This window comes from Ovis canadensis, chromosome 1, assembly GCF_042477335.2.
Source record: "Ovis canadensis isolate MfBH-ARS-UI-01 breed Bighorn chromosome 1, ARS-UI_OviCan_v2, whole genome shotgun sequence".
NCBI lineage: Eukaryota > Metazoa > Chordata > Mammalia > Artiodactyla > Bovidae > Ovis > Ovis canadensis.
Window position 1 is genome coordinate 110,682,864 of NC_091245.1, and position 19,350 is coordinate 110,702,213.

Sequence of the window (19,350 nt, forward strand, 5' to 3'; positions counted from 1 at the left end):
CTAAACCTCGGGAGAATATTATCACTAGAGGAGAAACTGACTTAAACCTGCATAACAAACATTACCCTTGTTTACCCTGATTTTCCTGGTAACTTTCCTATAACTGACCTCCATACTTTTCTTTCTACTGTCTTTCATTAAAGATGGTATTTTTTTTTTTAGTTTTTTATTTTTTAAATTTTAAAATCTTTAATTCTTACACGCATTCCCAAACATGAACCTCCCTCCCACCTCCCTCCCCATAACATCTCTCTGGGTCATCCCCATGCACCAGCCCCAAGCATGCTGTATCCTGCGTCAGACATAGACTGGCGATTCAATTCTTACATGATAGTATACATGTTAGAATGCCATTCTCCCAAATGATGGTATTTTAAGTTGGCGGCTTAGGCCACCTCAGGGAGTTACTTATTTTTCCTGGGTATCTTCTATGTATAGATGAGATACACCTGTTAGTAAACTTCTGCTTGTTTGCTTGTTTGTTTGTTCTTGTTAATCTCGGTTTTAACAAAGATACCACTCTAATGGCAGAAAGTGAAGAGGAACTAAAGAACCTCGTGATGAATATGAAAGAGGAGATTGAGAAAGCCAGCTTAAAACTAAATATTTACAAAAAAAAAAAAACAGTAAGCTCATGGCATCTGGCCCCATTACTTCATGGCAAATAGAAGGGGTAAAGAAGGAAGCAGCGACAGATTTCCTCTTCTTGGGCTCTAAAATCACTCTGGTTGGTGACTGCAGCCATAAAATCAGAAGATGATTGCTTCTTGCCAGAAAGTAGTGACAAACTTAGACAGTGTGTTGAAAAGCAGAGACATCACTCTGCTGACAAAGTTCCATACAGTCAAGATTATGGTCTTCCCAATGGTCACATATGGTTGTGAGAGCTGGATTATAAAGAAGGCAGAGTGCCAAAGAATTGATACCTTTGAACTGTGGTGCTGGAGAAGACTCTTGAGAGTCTCTTGGACAGCAAGGAGATCAAACGAGTCAATATTAAAGGAAATAAACCCTGAATACTCATCGGAAGGACTGATGCTGAAGCTGAAACTCCAGTATTTCGGTCACCTAATGTGAATAGCCAGCTCATTGGAAAAGTCCCTGATGCTGGGAAAGATTGGGGACAGAAGGAGAAGAGGACATCAGAGGATGAGATGGCTGGGTGGCTGGATGGCATCTCTGTTGCAATGGACAAAAACTTTGGCAAACTCCAGGAGGTGGTGAGGGACAGGAAGGCCTGACGTGTTGCAATCCATGGGGTCACAAAGAGTCAGACACGACTAGGCAACTGAACAACAACAACAATCTTTGTTTTAAAAAAGGGATCTCAGTTAAGACCTCAGAAGAGCAGAGGGCAAATTGTTTTTCCTCCTCTACACACTCCTGGTAGAATAATGGCAGGACCCTGAGGAGAAAAATGCCAAAAGAGAAATCAGGTACCAAGGGGCTCATTCCCAGGACAAGTTAACCAGTAACAACAAATTCCTTACTAGTAATATGAGCAGCATCTTGAGAAGAAGTACACAGGACTTGAGAAAAAAATTATATTCTATACACAGGGTCATGAAAGTAGGCCTGATGGACACAGGCTCTTATTATGATCATTGTATGTTTGTGAAACACTGAAAGAGCCTAAAGTCAAATAGCAAAGAATTATTATTTAATTTACAAAATAATCAGGTAATTATTTTTATGTTAAAATAATAATTTAAATCTACATTTCTTGAATAGCATTTCAAAATGAAAGAAAAAGAATGAATTATAGAAAAATATGTGTAATGTGATCAACCTGAAACAAATTAATATTCTTTATATATACACAACAAAAGGTACAATCAGAAAGTCTATTTACCAAAAGAGAGCATTTGATAGAGGGGAGATTTCAGACAGTTAACAGTAATTATCTTTGTCCATGTATCTTCATTTCCTAAATTTCTGCATCCTAATATGGATGATATCATTTCCAAAAGAAAAAAGAAAAAGACAATAGTGCTCTGTTTCTATATTTCTCTACCCTATTGCTCCTTGAGTTCTCTCTTTCATAGTGAGAAAACTATAAGGAGACTTTCTGTCTTTCATAGTATTGAAGGAAACACAAAAATAAAATTAAACAAGTTACTAATTATACCCACTGCTGAAGAGGAATGATTTTGGTGCACACTAGGCCATAGGTTATCCTAAGGCAAGGGACAGCGTAGTGAGAGTCAGAATTTGAATGCCAGTCGGTCCTCAAAGTACACACTCAGTAACAACATGTGTGACCTAATGAAAAAAGAATTGGATACTGAAAGGGATTAGTGAGAAGTTCTTATATGGTTCTACTGGTGCCTGTCATTATATTGTAGAAAGAGGGAAATATTGAAAATGAGAATCTGGTACCTTGGTTGAGGAACCGCTGGATGTGGTTGGTGGCAGCTTCTGAGGAGTCTGGAGGCAATTCTTAGTTGGCATTACGCTGCATGTTGGAATTTGCAGAAGCTGACTCTGCTCCAGGGATAGTTTCATCCTGGGGTCAGCAGTTCTAGTGGTTATGTCTTCTATTTTTCCAGTTGAAAGACATGCATTTTCTTCTTTCTGGTTAATGATTTTCAATATCATATGAACAATAACATTTCTCTCTTACCCTCCATCTTACTCTGTATCTCTCTGTCTTTCTTTCTCACAGACACACCACAGTATCCACACTCTGACAATTTTCTCTGGAATAACAAATTTCTCTGGAATAAGAGCACATCTTCTGACACTCCCAATGCCTCCCCAGCTTGGCTCCCCACTAGGACTGCAAACTTCTCTCTGCAGATGTTAAAACTCAGGTAATTGCAATGTCATTGGTCTGTTTTTGAATTCTGGCCCTACCTCTGCTGCAACTTCACTAAGACAACACTTGGAGTAATAAAGACAACACTTGGAAAATTCTGTCAGGTTATAATGGTCTCAAAACAACATAGGCTGCATTCATGGACGTTTTTACTCATTAAGTCTTTCATTACCTCATGTATTTACCAAATAAGCAAAATGGTTTCTATCTTCCACTCTTCAAATCTAGGAAACCCAGGTCTCCTTTCATTTCAATGCTTTGTTTGTCCACATACCAGAGATATTCCCTCAAATTCATAAACCCTTAGGCGGGATTCTCTTTGCATAGTCTATCAGGCAACCAAATCTTTCATCACTATGAACAATGCACATATCCATTTGCAATTTCACCCAGGGTACAGACCCATACATAAACAATTTTAGGACTTGAGTTTTTATAGTTGTTTAAGCCAGGGCAGGAAGTGTCTATGAAATAATGTTTCTTGACCATCTCAGGTTTTACCCATGAAAGACTATTTCTAACATTCTACAGTATAGAGGGCTTCACCAGTGCCTCAGCGGTAAATAATCTGCCTAAAATGCAGGAGCTGCAGGAGTCGCAGGTTCTGTCCCTGGGTCAGGAAGATCCCCTGGAGGAGGGCATAGCAGCCCACTCCAGTATTCTTGCCTGGAGAATCCCATGGACAGAGGACCTGGCAGGCTACAGTCCATGGGGTCGCAAAGCGTTAGACACGACTGAAGCGACTTAACACGCACAGTATAGAAGTGCCACAGTTACCACTTCGAGCATCCATTTAACCAATTCATAAAGTATCAGTTGTTGATAAAACTTTAGATGAGGGACCTGATTTAAATGACTGTCTCTGACATGTAGCTTCTTGATTAGAATACTCTCTCACCTCCCTTGTCACTTCATTTCTCATTAGAAGGCTTGAGAGCCTAGGATATGAAAACAAATCTGAGACATAACATTATCTGATATGTAAATTTTTAGAGGTAAATTTCAGATATTGAAGTAGTCTATCCTCTGACTGTGGGAGCAATATATGCCATTAAATGCTCATGTTTTAGAATTCAATTAAGCTAGATTTGAATCCTGGCTCTAATGTTTATTTTCTGTATGACTTCAGTTCAGTTCAGTTCAGTCGCTCAGTCGTGTCCGACTCTTTGCGACCCCATGAATCATAGTACACCAGGCCTCCCTGTCCATCACCAACTCCCGGAGTTCACTCAGACTCATGTCCATCGAGTCAGCGATGCCATCCAGCCATCTCATCCTCTGTCATCCCCTTCTCCTCCTGCCCCCAATCCCTCCCAGCATCACAGTCTTTTCCAATGAGTCAACTCTTCCTGCATGACTTAGGAGATTTTTAACCCCTAGGAACTTCAGCATTTTCATATGCCAAGTGGGATTAACAATAGCATCCTCATGTGGTGTTATAAAGAATAAATGAGATAATGTACACAAAGAACCCACATCTTAAAAGTCTAACACCATTAAGTGCTCATACATAGAAATATCACTGCATTATTATTTTACAGTAGACACAGGGGTTTCTGTTTCTGCTCTGATCCACAGATGTTTCATGCTTAATTCTGGTCTTCTTGATGGAAACCCCAGATAGAGGTGGTATTGGAAGGACTTTATTAAAGAAAGTTTTCTATTAACCTCTACTACTAATTTAATCACATTGACAAGAGCATCATGATTGGTTTTCATAATCAGTTAAAGCAAAAGCTTCCATCATAAAAGCAGGATTTAGATCCCTAAAATATACTATTTGGGTGGATAATATTTAAAAATAGTAATTGATTTTTTTCCCTTGGCTTATGTCCTTCACAACTCCACCTGGTTCTTAAATCATGCCAATATGTGGTATTTGCTTTCACGGAGACACAGCAGTATGAATCAAAGAAAATATTGGTCTGCTTCTGTCTCTGAATCCCAAACATAGCCTATATCACAGAAAAAATAGTTGGGAGACCCTCTGATGAAGGAGCAATGCTTTCCTGCTCTTTCCCAGAAGAATGGCCAGATCCTTCTTGTTCCATGCCTCCTATTGAAGTGGCTGGGCTCCAAAGGAGAAATGACTGCAAGGTGTTTTTAGGTGTATGAAGCCAAGGGGATAGATGGGGCTCTCTGGGATTCCTATGCTCCCAGGGATTTGGGGGGTAGCAGAATGATTCATATGAAAGTAGAAATGACTATTTCACAAATTTAGGCAGATGGGACCTTAGAAAGTGTCAATTCTAAGCCTGTATGCATAGAAAAGCATAGTTGACTTGTGGTGTACATGCATGTCATTGTCACAGCAGACTGACAGTGGGTCTAAGGTTTCAATGACTAGACCAGGGCCATCTGGACCTAGAGGCAAACAGGCACAGATTACTAGCTCTATCCCACAAATAAAACAGAGACTACGTGAGGCATTACTAATTATCAGAGTTAACAGTAATAAAAACAATAACACGATAAAACTTGAACAATTATGTTAAAAGAAATGTCTTCAACTGGTATGCTTGGATTCGTATAGAGGGCTTCAGCCTAGGCAGCTTGGAACTTGGGTGACAAGCTATTTTCGTGATTTAAATGTTGCTTTGGCCTATTTCTCCTGTCACTTGCTTATTTGCTGCAGGAATAGGTGTTGTACCCCAGCGTGATGGTAACCACAAGGGTCATATCAGGACAGAATAAAGGCAGGCGAGGATAGGAGTCGATGCACGTGTGTGTGTGTGTCATTTTTCCACCCTGATCTGGTCTTATCTTGGGAACAGGGCACTACGAATGAAAAACGCTGCCTGCCATATCAGTAAACTGAGGATGTTGTGGCCATCAAGCCATCGCATTACAGCTGCCCACACTGTAAGCCCTGAGGGAACTCAGGATAGAAGCAAAATGCCCTCCAGCAAGCAGTCAACTGCTTCAGCCAATCCTGACGGCGCCCCCTCAGGAGACTCAGGGTAAGGATACTGGCCCCAGATAGCTGAACTTTATAGCAAAGGGTCTGTGAGCCCAGATCTTTGCATCTTTCTGTATATAAAAATGTGTTAAATTTTAACTTGAGACATCAGGTTCTCTTTAAAAACAGTAACATTTTGATGTTCTGACTGCCTGGTCCTTGTTACAAGATTCCTGTATAACCTGCCTCCCCTTCTTGCTTCTTCAGAGCAGCTCTCTCAGAGCTACCTGAGAATCTGTGTCCCCATCTTAAGTCCTCATATTTGTCTGCTGAATAAAGCATAATTCTTAACTTTTAGGTTGTGGATTTTTTCAGTTGACAGGCACCTTATAATTTATATTATAGTTCAGTAACAAAGAAAAATGTACATTTATTACAGTTTCAGTAAGTGCTAAAAAAGGGAAAGTAAACTGACCTTTGAAAGCAAGCAAGAGGAATACCTAATATATTCTGAGAGTGGGCAGGTATCAGTGGGGACTTGCCCTAGGAAGAGATTAAAGTTTGCAACTCAAGACAAGTAATTTCAAACATGAAAAGTGTCTATGTCAAAATATCAGACCTGAGAAGGAGCACCGGACTTTGAAAATGAACCCTGCCATGTGGTCAGTGAGCAAATGGGAAGAGGGCCAAAGGAAAGTGGAATGTATGAAGTAAAGACACACTCATTTTGACTTGTTTTGTCACCTTTCCCTCCTCTTTCTATTCAATACAAGAGAGTAAACCTCTCAAAATTGGAGGTTTCATGAACTCATGCTTTGGTAAACAGCCAAATTAACAAGGAGTTAGAATAGAATGGGATCACAGATTAAACACTGATAAATGAAGGGGTAAGTATAATAAATGACTAAATGGGAAGTTCAATGATGATAATTCTTGTACTTCTCTTGTAAGAAGTGCAAGGAATGGGATCAAAAAGCCGGTACCTTGCTTGAGAAATTGCTGAATGGTTTTGGTAGAACAATTGGAGTCATCTGGCCACTGCTCACAGTTGGGCACAAGCTGGTTGCTGAAGTTCCTGGAAGCTGACTCTGGTTATAAGATATCATCTTCCTTTTTAAGTCCTTAGGTGTGGTGGCTGTGTCACTTTTTTTCTGGATAAAAATAGATTTTTTTCTTAGTTCTTGAAAATGATTTTCAAAATCACACAGAATATAGCATCTTTTCTCTTTCTCAATGTTGAATCTGAACTTTTCAATTTTTTCTGGACTGATAGCACATATTCCAATACCTGTATTACTTATCCTTTACCTACCTCAACTATGATTACAGATTTCACTCTCCAAATACTAACAGCTCAGACAAAATTTCATTGATTTGGGGATGGAATCTGGGTCCTACATCTGATGCAAACTGGCCAAAGCAAGTAGATAAACTTCCCTGGCTATAAGAGAAGTAAATCTCAGTCTAAAGTTGGCTGCACTTAAGGATGTCTGTTAACTACGACTTTTTCATCAAGAAAAGACACAAGTGGGTTTCTAGTATCTATTCTATAGGCTTCTACAAACCTACTGATCTTCTGAGAAATATTACTGGGAAAAATATGGACTCTTGTGACTAATAAGAACAATGACAACAACCACAACAAAACCACAAATTTAAAGTCCCCTTATGTAGGAGTTCTGTCTTCAAGTGGAATGTGCGGGGTGGTGGTGAGGATATAGCCTGAGTTAGAGGGCAGCTTGGGTCTTGGGTAAGAAACTGGGTTAGAGATTGTGGTTTAAATCTTGCCTTTGCCTACCCTTGACACTTATCTTGGGGGAATCTTTTCCTGCCCATTCATCTTAGACACATACTCCATAGTTCCAGGTTTCATGTAACCCAGGGCAAAATAAAAACCAGGTTGGGATAGAGGTTGATGCCTACAACTGTGGACTCACTTTCCCACCCCTGTCTTGTATTCTCTTTTGATAGAGCACCTATACTCCAAGATCATTGTCTAGAAGAGAAGAAAAACAAATTTATTAAAGTTGTGATACACACTATACAGGAATAGTAAAGGATTCTGTAACGGCGATAAAAAATGAGACTATCTATAAGTTTTGGGGAGGGGTGTCTCAGTGAGGACATGCTGAGGAAGGAATTCAGGCTGGTACCTGATGGTTGAATTAATTTAGCCATTAAAGCAACATGAATCATGAGTGTGAATCAAGGAATTAGCCTATGAGCAAATACCTGACATAGGAAGGAGCATAGAATGCTGAGAACTAATCTAGAGGTGTGGTTAAGAGAAAAGGGATGAAAGGAAACCGAAATGTTGGGGATAAACATACCCTTATGTTCCTGTCTAATTGCCTGGCCACCTCCATAGGCCTGTCACATTTGTAAGGTCAGCAATTATTCGTAAATGTAAAAATGTCCAAAAGTCCAAGGACTTAGAACACACTAAGACCTCAACACTTTTTTAATTCATTTATTTAATTTGCCTCAATATTTTATTTGATAAGTTTTGGGGTGATTTGATTGCATAAAGAAGTTTGTATCTAGAAAGGGAATACCGAGAGATTTTTTTCGGGGTCATGAGTATTCTTATAATATGTTGTAAGGAGGGACACGTATTAGGAACAGGAAAATGGTACCTTGGTTAAGGAACTGCTGGATGGCTTTGGTGAAGGCATTTGAGGAGTCTGGAGAAGGCCCTTAGTTGACTCTGTGCTCGTTACTGATGATCCTGGAAGCTGACTCTCCTCCTTGGTTAGCTTCATCCTCTTAGATTCACTAGTTTCGGTGGTTTTCTTTCTCTGAAAAGTGGGATTTCCCCTGCCTGGTTAGTAGTTTTCAATGAGAAATGAAATACATCTTCACTACTTAGAAAATCAACTTTTTATTACTAGATTCTAATTATACTCATTCTAGTTAATCTCATTCTCTGTTGCTCACTTCTCCTGTCCTCAGTCTTTCTCAGCATCGGGGTCTTTTCCAAAGAGTCAGCTCTTTGCATCAGGTAGCCAAAGTACTGGAGCTTCAGCTTTAGCGTCAGTCCTTCCAATTAATTTTCAGGGTTGACTTCATTTAAGATCGACTAGTTTGACCTCTTTGCTGTCCAAGGGACTCTCAAAAGTCTTCTTCAGCACCACAATTTCAAAGCATCAGTCCTTCAGCACTCAGACATCTTTGTGGTCCAACTCTCACATCTGTATATGACTACTGGAAAAACCATAGGTTTGACCTTTGTCAGCAAAGTGATGTCTTGGCTTTTTAATATGCTATCTGGGTTTGTCATAGCTTTTCTTCCAAGGAGCAACCATCTTTTAATTTCATGGTTGTGGTCACCATCCACAGTGACTTCGGAGCCCAAGAAAATAAAGTCTGCCACTGTTTCCACTTTTTCCCCATCTATTTCCCATGAAGTGATGGGACAGGATGCCATGATCTTCATTTTCTGAATGTTGAGTTTTAAGCCAGCTTTTTCACTCTACTCTTTCACCTTCATCAAGAGGCTCTTTAGTTCCTCTTCACTTTCTGCCACAAGTGATGTCATCTGCATATCTGAGGTTATATGTTTCTCCTGGCAATCTTGATTCCAGCTTGTGTTTCATCCAACCTGGCATTCCGCATGATGTACTTTGCATATAAGTTAAATAAGCAGGGTGACAACATACAGCCATGTGGTTCTCCTTTCCCAAATTTGAACCAGCCCCTTGTTCCATGTCCAGTTCTAACTATTGCTTCTTTTCCTGTATACAGTTTTCTCAGGAGGCAAGTAATATGGTCTGGTATTCCCATCTCACTAAGAATATTCCACAGTTTGTTATGACTCACACAGTCAAAGTGGGGGAGGGCTGGCAGCAACAGAGAAGGATGGCATGCATGTACAGCAAGGGCTGTGGGACAAGGACTTCCCGGGTGACACAGTGGAAAGAATCCACCTGCCAATGCAGGAGATGCAGAAGACACGGTTTCAATCACTGGGTCAAGAAGATCTCCTGGAGAAGGAAATGGCAAGTCACTCCAGTATTCTTGCCTGGAGAACCCCAAGTACTAAGAAGCCTAGTGGGTTACAGCCCATAGGGTCACAAAGAGTCAGACACGACTGAGTGACTGAGCGTGCACATAGTCAAAGGCTTTAGCATAGTCAGTGGAGCAGAGTTCAAAGTTTAAAGTGTTAATCACTCAGTCATGTCCAACTCTTGTTGACCCCATGGACTGTAGCCCACCAGGCTCCTTTGTCCATGGGATTCTCTGGGCAAGAATACAGAAGTGGTTTGCTACTCCCTTCTCTAGAGGATCATCCCAACCCAGGAATCAAACTCAGGTCTCCTGCATTGCAGGCAGATTCTTTACCATCTGAGATGGTTCTCTTTATTAGAATTCTCTTGCTTTTCCTATGATCCCGCAGTATTTGGCAATTTGATCTCTGGTTCCTCTGAATTTTCTAAATCTGCTTTGTACATCTGGAAGTTCTTGGTTCACATACTGCTGAAGCCTAACTTGAAGGATTTTGAACATAATCTTGGAAGCATGTGAAATGAGTGCAATTATACAGTAATTTGAACATTCTTTGGCATTACCTTTCTTTCAGATTGGAATGAAAATTGACCTTTTCCAGTCGTTTGGCCACTGCAGAGTTTTCCAAATTTGCTGGCATAATGAGCACTGCACTTTAACAGCATCATCTTTAAGGATTTGAAATAACTCAGCTGGAATTCCATCACCTCCTAGCTTTGTTCATAGTAAGGCTTCCTAAGCCCACTTGACTTCACACTCCAGGATGTCTCACTCTAGGTGAGTGACCATACCATCGTGGTTATCTGGGTAGGCTTTGGCAAACTTTGGTAAACTGTTTTCCTAATATGATTGTTTTAATATACTTCTAGAAGAAGAGTAATGATTCCATATTTTCATCATTCAGAATTATATAAGTTAAAGTGCACAGTAGTTCAGAAACATAATGGGTAGTCAAGTTCAGTTCAGTTCAGTCGCTCAGTCGTGTCCGACTCTTTGTGACCCCATGAATCACAGCATGCCAGGCCTCCCTGTGCATCACCAACTCCTGGAGTTCACTCAGACTCACGTCCATCGAGTCAGTGATGCCATCCAGCCATCTCATCCTCTGTTGTCCCCTTCTCCTCCTGCCCCCAATCCCTCCCAGCATCAGAGTCTTTTCCAATGAGTCAACTCTTTGCACGAGGTGGCCAAAGTACTGGAGTTTCAGCTTCAGCATCATTCCTTCCAAAGAAATCCCAGGTCTGATCTCCTTCAGAATGGACTGGTTCAGTACCTATTAATTTACTGACTCTGAAACTCATTTTCACCCTGCCCCTGGTTCCCCTTTTCTCTGATTCTTCTATTTGCACATTGAGAAATGAATAAAGAACCAAATTTTCATAAAAAGAGCCATAGGAAAAATTCCTTCTGTGGGACCTAAGCCATCCTACCTTCACAGGTGTATCCTTGACTGATTCAGATCCCGAAGCTTCATTCGCGGTGGAAGTGGATTGCGCAAGACTGGACGTACCCTGGTTTTCCACTGGAGTTGCTCCTTTTACCTTTTTTCTCCTTATAGCTGATGTCATAAAAGAGAACATGGTAAATCCAAAGGAGCTGGTCGAGATACACGAAGCACCTTCAATAGTGTTTCCTCTCAGTTCCTGCTGGCGGATCTGGGTCTGGTTGTATCTACCTCTACTGCATTAGCCTCACTTGGCCAAAGGTGGCCAAAGTAACAACATAGGTACAGATTCTGACTCGAACATCCTCAGCGGTCTCCTTTCTTGTCCCCTGTACAACAAGCATACTCATCCTATTCTCTGGACTCATCTATCTCAGTCGAATCCTTTTACAACTCTCATATTATTTATCTTCCTCTTAATAAACTAAAATTTCATGATGCTAGTCATGGGTCAATGCCTATAGAAGATCTATTTGAATTATTGAAACCAGAGAAGGAAAATATAATCTAACTTGTGATGGGACAAAATGGTGATACTGGATTTCATTTTTTCAAATATGTTTTCTAATCCAGTGGTTTTATAAGAGGTGAGTTCTTCACATCTCTGAGAGGTAGGTTTTTGCTTAAGGTTTTTGTCTCATATTTATTTCTAGAAAGTATAAAAATGATGAAGTAAATGTGATAATAGAGCATGCATATTAACTGATTTAAATACTTCAAAATCCTACATGTTCTAATTTTGTTTCTTCATTGTCTAAATCTTCTAATGCATGGAAGCCTCAGACTTTCTCATCAATTCCTACTATTTTCTTTGCCCACACCCCCAAAATACACCCTCTAAAACACATCAGATCTCTTTGTAGGAAACACATCCTCTAAGTTGTTAATTTTTGGCATCTAAAATGCTACCATTGTCATGGATACTGAGTCTCAAGTTGGGAAAGAGAGGTCTAAACTTTGACCAATTCAAGGTCAAAGTTGAGGTCAGTAAGAGAGAGTGATAAATAAGGGTTCTTCCAGTTACCTTTTAACTTCTCCTTTCTAAGACTGTTGGCAAGGTCTTTAATTTCATCTATGTCTCTGACCAACTCTATCAGCTTGTCAACACATGCAGGCCCTCGGAACTTCATTTCCATCAAGTCAGCAATTTTAACTCTGTCGTATTCATCTTGCATTTTACTAGTCAGTTTTAAATCTTCTTTAAGTAAAGATTTAATCATGTTAAAACATTTATCATTGATGTGCTGAAATCCTTTTAGCAGGATAATTTTCTTGTAGTCATTCCCCATCTCTCAAGTTAGGGATGTGCCTACAAGAGAAAAATAACATATAGTGTTACACCTTTATATAGACCACAAAGTGGGGTGGAGGGATTGTTTCAGGATGATCTGAGTACATTACATTTATTGTGTACTTTGTATCTATTATTATGCTGTGATATATAATGAAATAATTATATACCTCACCATAATGCAGAATCAGTGGGAGACCTGAGCTTGTTTTCCTGCAACTAACTGGGGATTCCCAGGTGGTGCTAGTGGTAAAGAATTGCCTACAAATGCAGGAGACATAAGAGACATGGGTTCAGTCTCTGGGTTAGGAAGATCCCCTGGAGGATGGCATGGCAACCCACTCCGGTGTTCTTGCCTGGAGAATCCCATGGACAGAGAAGCCTGGTGGGCTACTGTCCATAGGGTTGTAAAGAGTTGGACATGACTAAAGCAACTTAGCACATTAGTACATAGACAGTCCCATTTGGCAGTGATGAGAAACAGTGACACTTGGAGTGTGTTGCTTATTCTCAGTCTACTCTGTAATCTCATTTTGGTTCTAGTCACTGGAGAAAACTCTGCTCCACAAAGATAGGATGTTGAAAATGGAAGCAGGCTTTTCAATGCTTTTGAGACAATCTCCAGATATTCCACCAGAATGTATGGAGATTTGAAAGTTTGGAGAAAGGCATGGCAACCCACTCCAGTAGACTCTCCAGTCTGGATTAGGTACCAGGGCGATTCATTAATCCGAACAATATTGTGTCAATATCTTCTGGTATTTCATCAGCTCATCCAGTTATGATACTAGCTGAGAGAACACTTTCTTTTCAACTGTCCCCTTTTGAACTGCAGCCTCTCCTAAAAGTTCACAACAAATGTCTTTAGCAGCAGGCAGGATAAACTCTTTACCAATAATATAGTAAAGGGCTTCTTAGCTTTAGCAATGTGGTTAGCCACTATAGCTTTAGCAATGTGGTTAGGCACTAAGAATAATCTCAGTTCAGACATATTTGATGAAGTGGTGGCCTACAAAAACTGTTTCTTTTCTTTGTGTAATATGTTTTTCTTTTGAAAAAAATCCAAAGGTGGCATTTAATGCAGGGTGCTTTTTCTCTCTGTTGCAAGGAAATTTTAAAGGTTTCATGGCTTCATTGGATAGTTAGTTACCACATATTATACAAAGCAGGCTTGGAGAATGTGAATTACCTGTGCAATGAGCTTGTAATTTAAGAGGACTTGATACTTTCTTTTAAATTCAGTTTTCCTTTGGCCTACAATCTTAGAGTCTTCTGCTATCTCATCATTGGGTCTTTCCAACTTTTCAAAGTGGCTCTCCAGTATGTATGACATTTGTATTTCAATCATTTTGGCAAGGGTTAACTTATGGACTTAACAAAAATTGTGACCAAGACTAGCACACAGTGAGGAAAAGAGACCTTAATGGTAGTGGTAAATAAAATAATGGACAGGCCACATGAGGACTAAAATAAGTGTTGAATTCTGACTTAAAGTACATCAACTCACTTACCACTATAAAACCTGCCACCAGATACAGCTTGTCTTTTGCCATTCACTAAAACGGTTTTGATACGTCTGCAAGCAATTGATTTATTATGGTCTCTGTGCAGTCAAACCTCTCTGCTAAAGACAGTTTGCATTTGCAGCCACTCTGTGGCACTGGCCTCACCATCTCAGCTCCACCTCAGATCATCAGGCGTTAGAGTCACACGAGGGAAACACAACCTGGATCCCTCACAAACAGAATTCACAGTAGGGTTTGTGCTCCTAGAGCTTATAGCTCTGGTGACCAGAAAGGATGCAGAAAGTAGGGTATGTTCAACAAAAGACTATTTCCCTAAGGTCAGGAAATGTAACAAATGTAGCAAATACACAGAAATAAAGGAGGAAGTTAGACAAAATGAGGCTACAGAAGAATATGTTTCAAATGATGAAAGGAGATAAAACCTCGGAAGTAAGTGAAATGGAGATAGGCAATCTACCCAATAAATAGTTCATAAAGATGACAGCAAAGATGCTCAAAAAAACTTGGTAGAAGACAGGATGTACAGAGCGAGAAGTTAGAAATTTTTAACAAAAAACTAGAAAATATAAAGAACAAAGAGATGAAGAGTAAAATAATTGAAAAATACAGCAGAAGGAGTAAACAGTAGATCAAACAATACAGTGGAAAAGACCATTGAGCTGGAAGACAGAATAATGGAAATCAGTGAAGCTGAGCAGAATAAAAAAAGAAAAAAAATTGAGGACAGTTTAAGAGAACTCTGGAGAATGTCAAGCATGTTATCATTTATCATATCATTATAGTGGGTCCCAGGAGGAGAATAGAGAGAAAGGGGGGCAAAGAACATATTTAAAGATGTAATAGTTAAAAACTTCCCTAACTCCAGTAAGGAAACAGACATCTGGGTCCAGGAAGCATGTGGAGTCCCAAACAGAGTAAACCCAAAGAGGACCATGCTAAGATACATTGTAATTAAGTTGGCAAACATTAAAGGTAAGGAGAAAATATTAAAATCAGCAAGGGAAAAGCAACATATATACAAGGGAATTCCTTTAAGGCTATCAGCTGAATTTTCAGCAGAAACTCTGCAGACAGGAAGCGAGGGATATGATATGTTTAAAATGATGAAAAAGAAAACTCTGTAACCAAGAATGCTCTAGCTGGCAAAGCATTTATTCAGATTTCACAGAAACATTAAAAGTTTCATAGGCAAGCAGAAGATAAAAGAGTTCAGCACCAGCAAACCAGTGTTAAAAGAAATGCTAAAGGGACTTTTTCAAGTAAAAAGAAAAGAAACATTAAACATAGAAGGAAAAATCTTATTAGTAAATGTAAATATACAGTAAAGGTAATATATGAAGTTAGTAGGAAGGTTAAAAGATAAAAGTTGTCAAATCATCTATACATAAGATGTTAAAGGATATACAAAACAAAAAGTTGTGAAATATGATGTCAAAATTTTAAACATGGTAGTGGGGAGGAAATGCAGCATTGTTAAAATGTATTTAAACTTAGATTAGCAACTTATAATAACCATATATATATGAACTAGACAAGGATGTCCACTCTCCCCACTTAAATTGAACATATTATTAGAAGTCCTAGTCACAACAATCAAACTAAAAACAAAGAAATAAAAGGAATTCAAATTGCAAAGGTAAATTTAAAATGGTTACTGTTTGCAGATGAGATAAAGACATCACAAAAAACCTACTAAAACTCATCATTGAATTCACTTAAGTTGAAGGATACAAAATTAATATACAGGAGGAATTTTCAAGAGGAGCAAGATGGAGAGATTTATATATATTAAAGAGATATATATATTTATCCCCACATTTATATATATTAAAAAAATACATCTACATATGGAAAACCTCTTGCAGAAGACTTTTAAACACTGGCAGAAGACCCCAGACTTCCAAAACGGCAAGCTAACCTCCACAGAATGAGGTAGGACAGAAGATATAGAAAAATGAAGAGACAAAGGACTTGGGACAGGGACCTATGCCTTGGGGAGGAAGCCAAGAAGGATAAAAAGTTTCCTCATACTCGGAAACCCCTTCATGGGCAGGGATGGGCGGAGCTTCGGAACCTCAGAGAGGAACACATCAACAGGTCCTCAGAAGGCAGAATGGAGATGATTCACCACAGATATCATTGCTGACCAGCACTTTCCAGTCGAGACTGTTTGCAAGCTCACTGCAATGAGTGGGAGTTGGGTGCTGAGGCTCAAGTTTTGGAGGTTGGACCCTAGGGAGATGACTGGGATTGAGTTGCTGTGAAGATACTCTGAGGATGCTAGTATGACAGCTTAGGGAGTCCAGGGAAAAGCCTGGGGCCTGCCACAGAGGCAACAGACCCTCTAACACTGTGTGCTCGCAGATCATAGATGTCGCCTTTGTGAGTGCTGTAAGTGGCATGAGCCATGGCTGTGGACTGCAACCCCAGAGATAGATATCCCAAATCCGGCCTAAGTGCCAGAGGTGAGACTACACATAACTGCATTTGTGATCCCAGAGGGGGGATGGACCAGTGTAGATGCCAGAGGCAGAGGACAGGAGGCCACTGCAGTCTTGACCTCAGGGCTCACAGCTGTCACCAAGCTGCTTTCAGGTACAAGTCATTGCTCATACCTTCCTGGGAATCTGTGCAACTTGGCCCTGCTGAGGGACCGAAGACATGGGACCAGTTCCCCTGGGGAAACACACACCCCACCTCAGACTGTGGCGACTGGCCGAAGATCTCAGCCACAGTGGACACTCCGCACATACCATAACTATGTCTGACATACCTCTCCCTCTTCCAAGTCCAACTGAGTAAGTGAGCCTTAATAAGTTGTTACTTTCACCCCATTGTGTCTGGGGAGGGAACAGACACCTGGATCTCAGTCGCATCTGATTCTTTGTGACCCCATGTACTGCAGCACGCCAGGCCTCCCTGTCCATCACCAGCTCCCGGAGTTCACTCAGACTCATGTCCACTGAGTCAGTGATGCCGTCAAACCACCTTATCCTCTGTCATCCCCTTCTCCTCCTGCCTTCAATCTTTCCCAGCATCAGGGTCTTTCCAAATGAGTCAGTTCTTCGCATCAGATGGCCAAAGTATTGCAGTTTCAGCTTCAACACCAGTCCTTCCAATGAACACCCAGGACTGATTTCCTTTAGGACTGACTGGTCGGATATCCTTGCAGTCCAAGAGACTCTCAAGACTTCTCCAACACCACAGTGCAAAAGCAGCAATTCTTGGACACTCAGCTTTCTTTATAGTCCAACTTTCACATCCATACATGACTACTGGAAAAACAATAGCCTTGACTAGATGGACTTTTTTTGGCAAAGTAATGCCTCTGCTTTTTAATATGCTGTCTAAGTCGGTCATAACTTTTTTTCTAGGGAGTAAGCGTCTTTTAATTTCATGGCTGCAACCACCATCTGCAGTGATTTGGAGCCCAAAAAAATAAAGTCAGCCAAAATTTCCACTGTTTCCCAACATATTTGCCATGAAATGATGGGACTGGAGCCCATGATCTTTGTTTTCTGAATGTTGAGCTTTAAGCCAACTTTTTCTCTCTTCTCTTTCATTTTCATCAAGAGGCTCTTTAGTTCCTCTTCACTTTCTGCCATAAGGGTGGTGTCATCTGTATATCTGAGGTGGTGTCATCTGTATATCTGAGGTTATTGAGATTTCTCCCCACAATCATGATTCAGCTTGTGCTTCATCCAGCCCAGCGTTTCTCATAATGTACTCTGCATATAAGTTAAATATGCAGGGTGACAATATACAGCCTTGACGTACTCCTTTCCCTATTTGGAACCAGTCTGTTGTTCCATGTCCAGTTCTGACTGTTGCTTCCTGACCTGCATATAGGTTTCTCAAGAGGCAGGTCAGGTGGTCTGGTATTCAGAATTTTCCACAATTTGTGGTGATCTACACAGTCAAAGGCTTTGGCATAATCAACAAAGCAGAAATAGATGTTTTTCTGGAACTCTCTTGCTTTCTCGATGATCCAGTGGATGTTGGCAATTTGATCTCTGGTTCCTCTGTCTTTTCTAAAACCAGCTTGAACATCTGGAAGTTCACAGTTAATGTATTATTGAAGCCTGGCTTGGAGAATTTTGAACATTACTAGTATGTGAGATGAGTGCAATTAAGTGGCAGTTTAAGCATTCTTCAGCATTGCCTTTCTTTGGGATTGGAATGAAACAGACCTTTCCCAGTCCTGTGGCTACTGCTGAGTTTTCCAAATTTGTTGACATATTGAGTGCAGCACTTTCACAGCATCATCTTTTAGGATTTGAAATAGCTCAACTGGAATTCCATCACCTCCACTAGCTTTGTTTGTAGTGATGCTTTCTAAGGCCCACTTGACTTCACATTCCAGGATGTCTGGCTCTAGGTGAGTGATCACACCATCGTGATTATCTTGGTCATGAAGATCTTTTTTGTATAATTCTTCTATGTATTCTTGCCACCTCTTCTTAATATCTTCTGCTTCTGTTAGGTCCATACCATTCCTGTCCTTTATCGAGCCCATCTTTGCATGAAATGTTCCCTTGGTATGTCTAATTTTCTTGAAGAGATCTCTAGTCTTTCCCATTCTGTTGTCTGCCTCTATTTCTTTGCATTGATAGCTGAGGAAGGCTTCTTTATCTCTCCTTGCTATTCTTTGGAATGCTTCATTCAATTGGGTATATCTTTCCTTTTCTCCTTTGCTTTTTGCTTCTCTTCTTTTCACAGATATTTGTAAGGCCTCCTCAGACAGCCATTTTGATTTTTTTTTTCATTTATTTTTCTTGCAGATGGTCTTAATCCCTGTCTCCCGTACAATGTTACAAACCTCTAGCCACAGTTCATCAGGCAGTCTGTCTATCAGATCTAGTCCCTTAAATCTAGATTTAAGAAGACAGGGCCAAAACCAAAGAGGCACCAAAGGCAGGGCCAAAACCAAAGCTGAGGACCAGAGGTTGTGTGACCAAGGAAGAGGAAGGAAATTATTCCTGCAGCCACAGGTGCAGTGGATTAAGTATCCACAATCAGCTTGAGATTGTGGACTTTGGGGGCAATTATGGGATTTGGAAGCAAGTACAAGCTGGAATTAGGCCAGATGTGAGTGTGAACTGAGCCCAGAGTGCCCACAGCACGTCCAGAGACCGCCTTCCTAAAAATATTGGTGGGCTTCCTGAGCAGGCAGATTGGCTGATGCTCACAGTGTGGTGAGGACAACAGAAGACTGAGGAGGACGTTCTTCTTACTGTCACTCTTTATATATGTGTATGTGTATATATGTATATGTATATATATATATATATACACACACACACACACACTTTTTTTTTTCTTTTTTCTTCTATATCTTTCTTTTTGTACTGTATGACTTGTGGAGTC

At 40.3% G+C, this 19,350-nt stretch overlaps 1 protein-coding gene across 29 annotated transcripts in view; it reads right to left on the reverse strand.

The window, feature by feature from the left end:
• Positions 1-19,350, reverse strand: part of LOC138416307 (interferon-activable protein 203-like) — a 72,965-nt gene that overhangs the window by 21,996 nt on the left and 31,619 nt on the right. For 20 of the 29 annotated variants that reach the window (XM_069545150.1, XM_069545171.1, XM_069545210.1 and 17 more), the window contains 5 exons: positions 12,191-12,475; positions 11,153-11,280; positions 8,354-8,515; positions 6,701-6,868; positions 2,380-2,574 (listed from right to left, as the gene is read on the reverse strand). In XM_069545150.1, coding sequence (XP_069401251.1) covers positions 2,380-2,574; positions 6,701-6,868; positions 8,354-8,515; positions 11,153-11,280; positions 12,191-12,455 — 918 coding nt within the window. In that variant the 5' untranslated portion in view covers positions 12,456-12,475. Of the gene's footprint in view, positions 1-2,379; positions 2,575-6,700; positions 6,869-8,353; positions 8,516-11,152; positions 11,281-12,190; positions 12,476-12,632; positions 12,719-19,350 lie in introns of all 29 variants that reach the window. The other 9 variants (XM_069545327.1, XM_069545346.1, XM_069545366.1 and 6 more) reach the window with 1 other exon arrangement.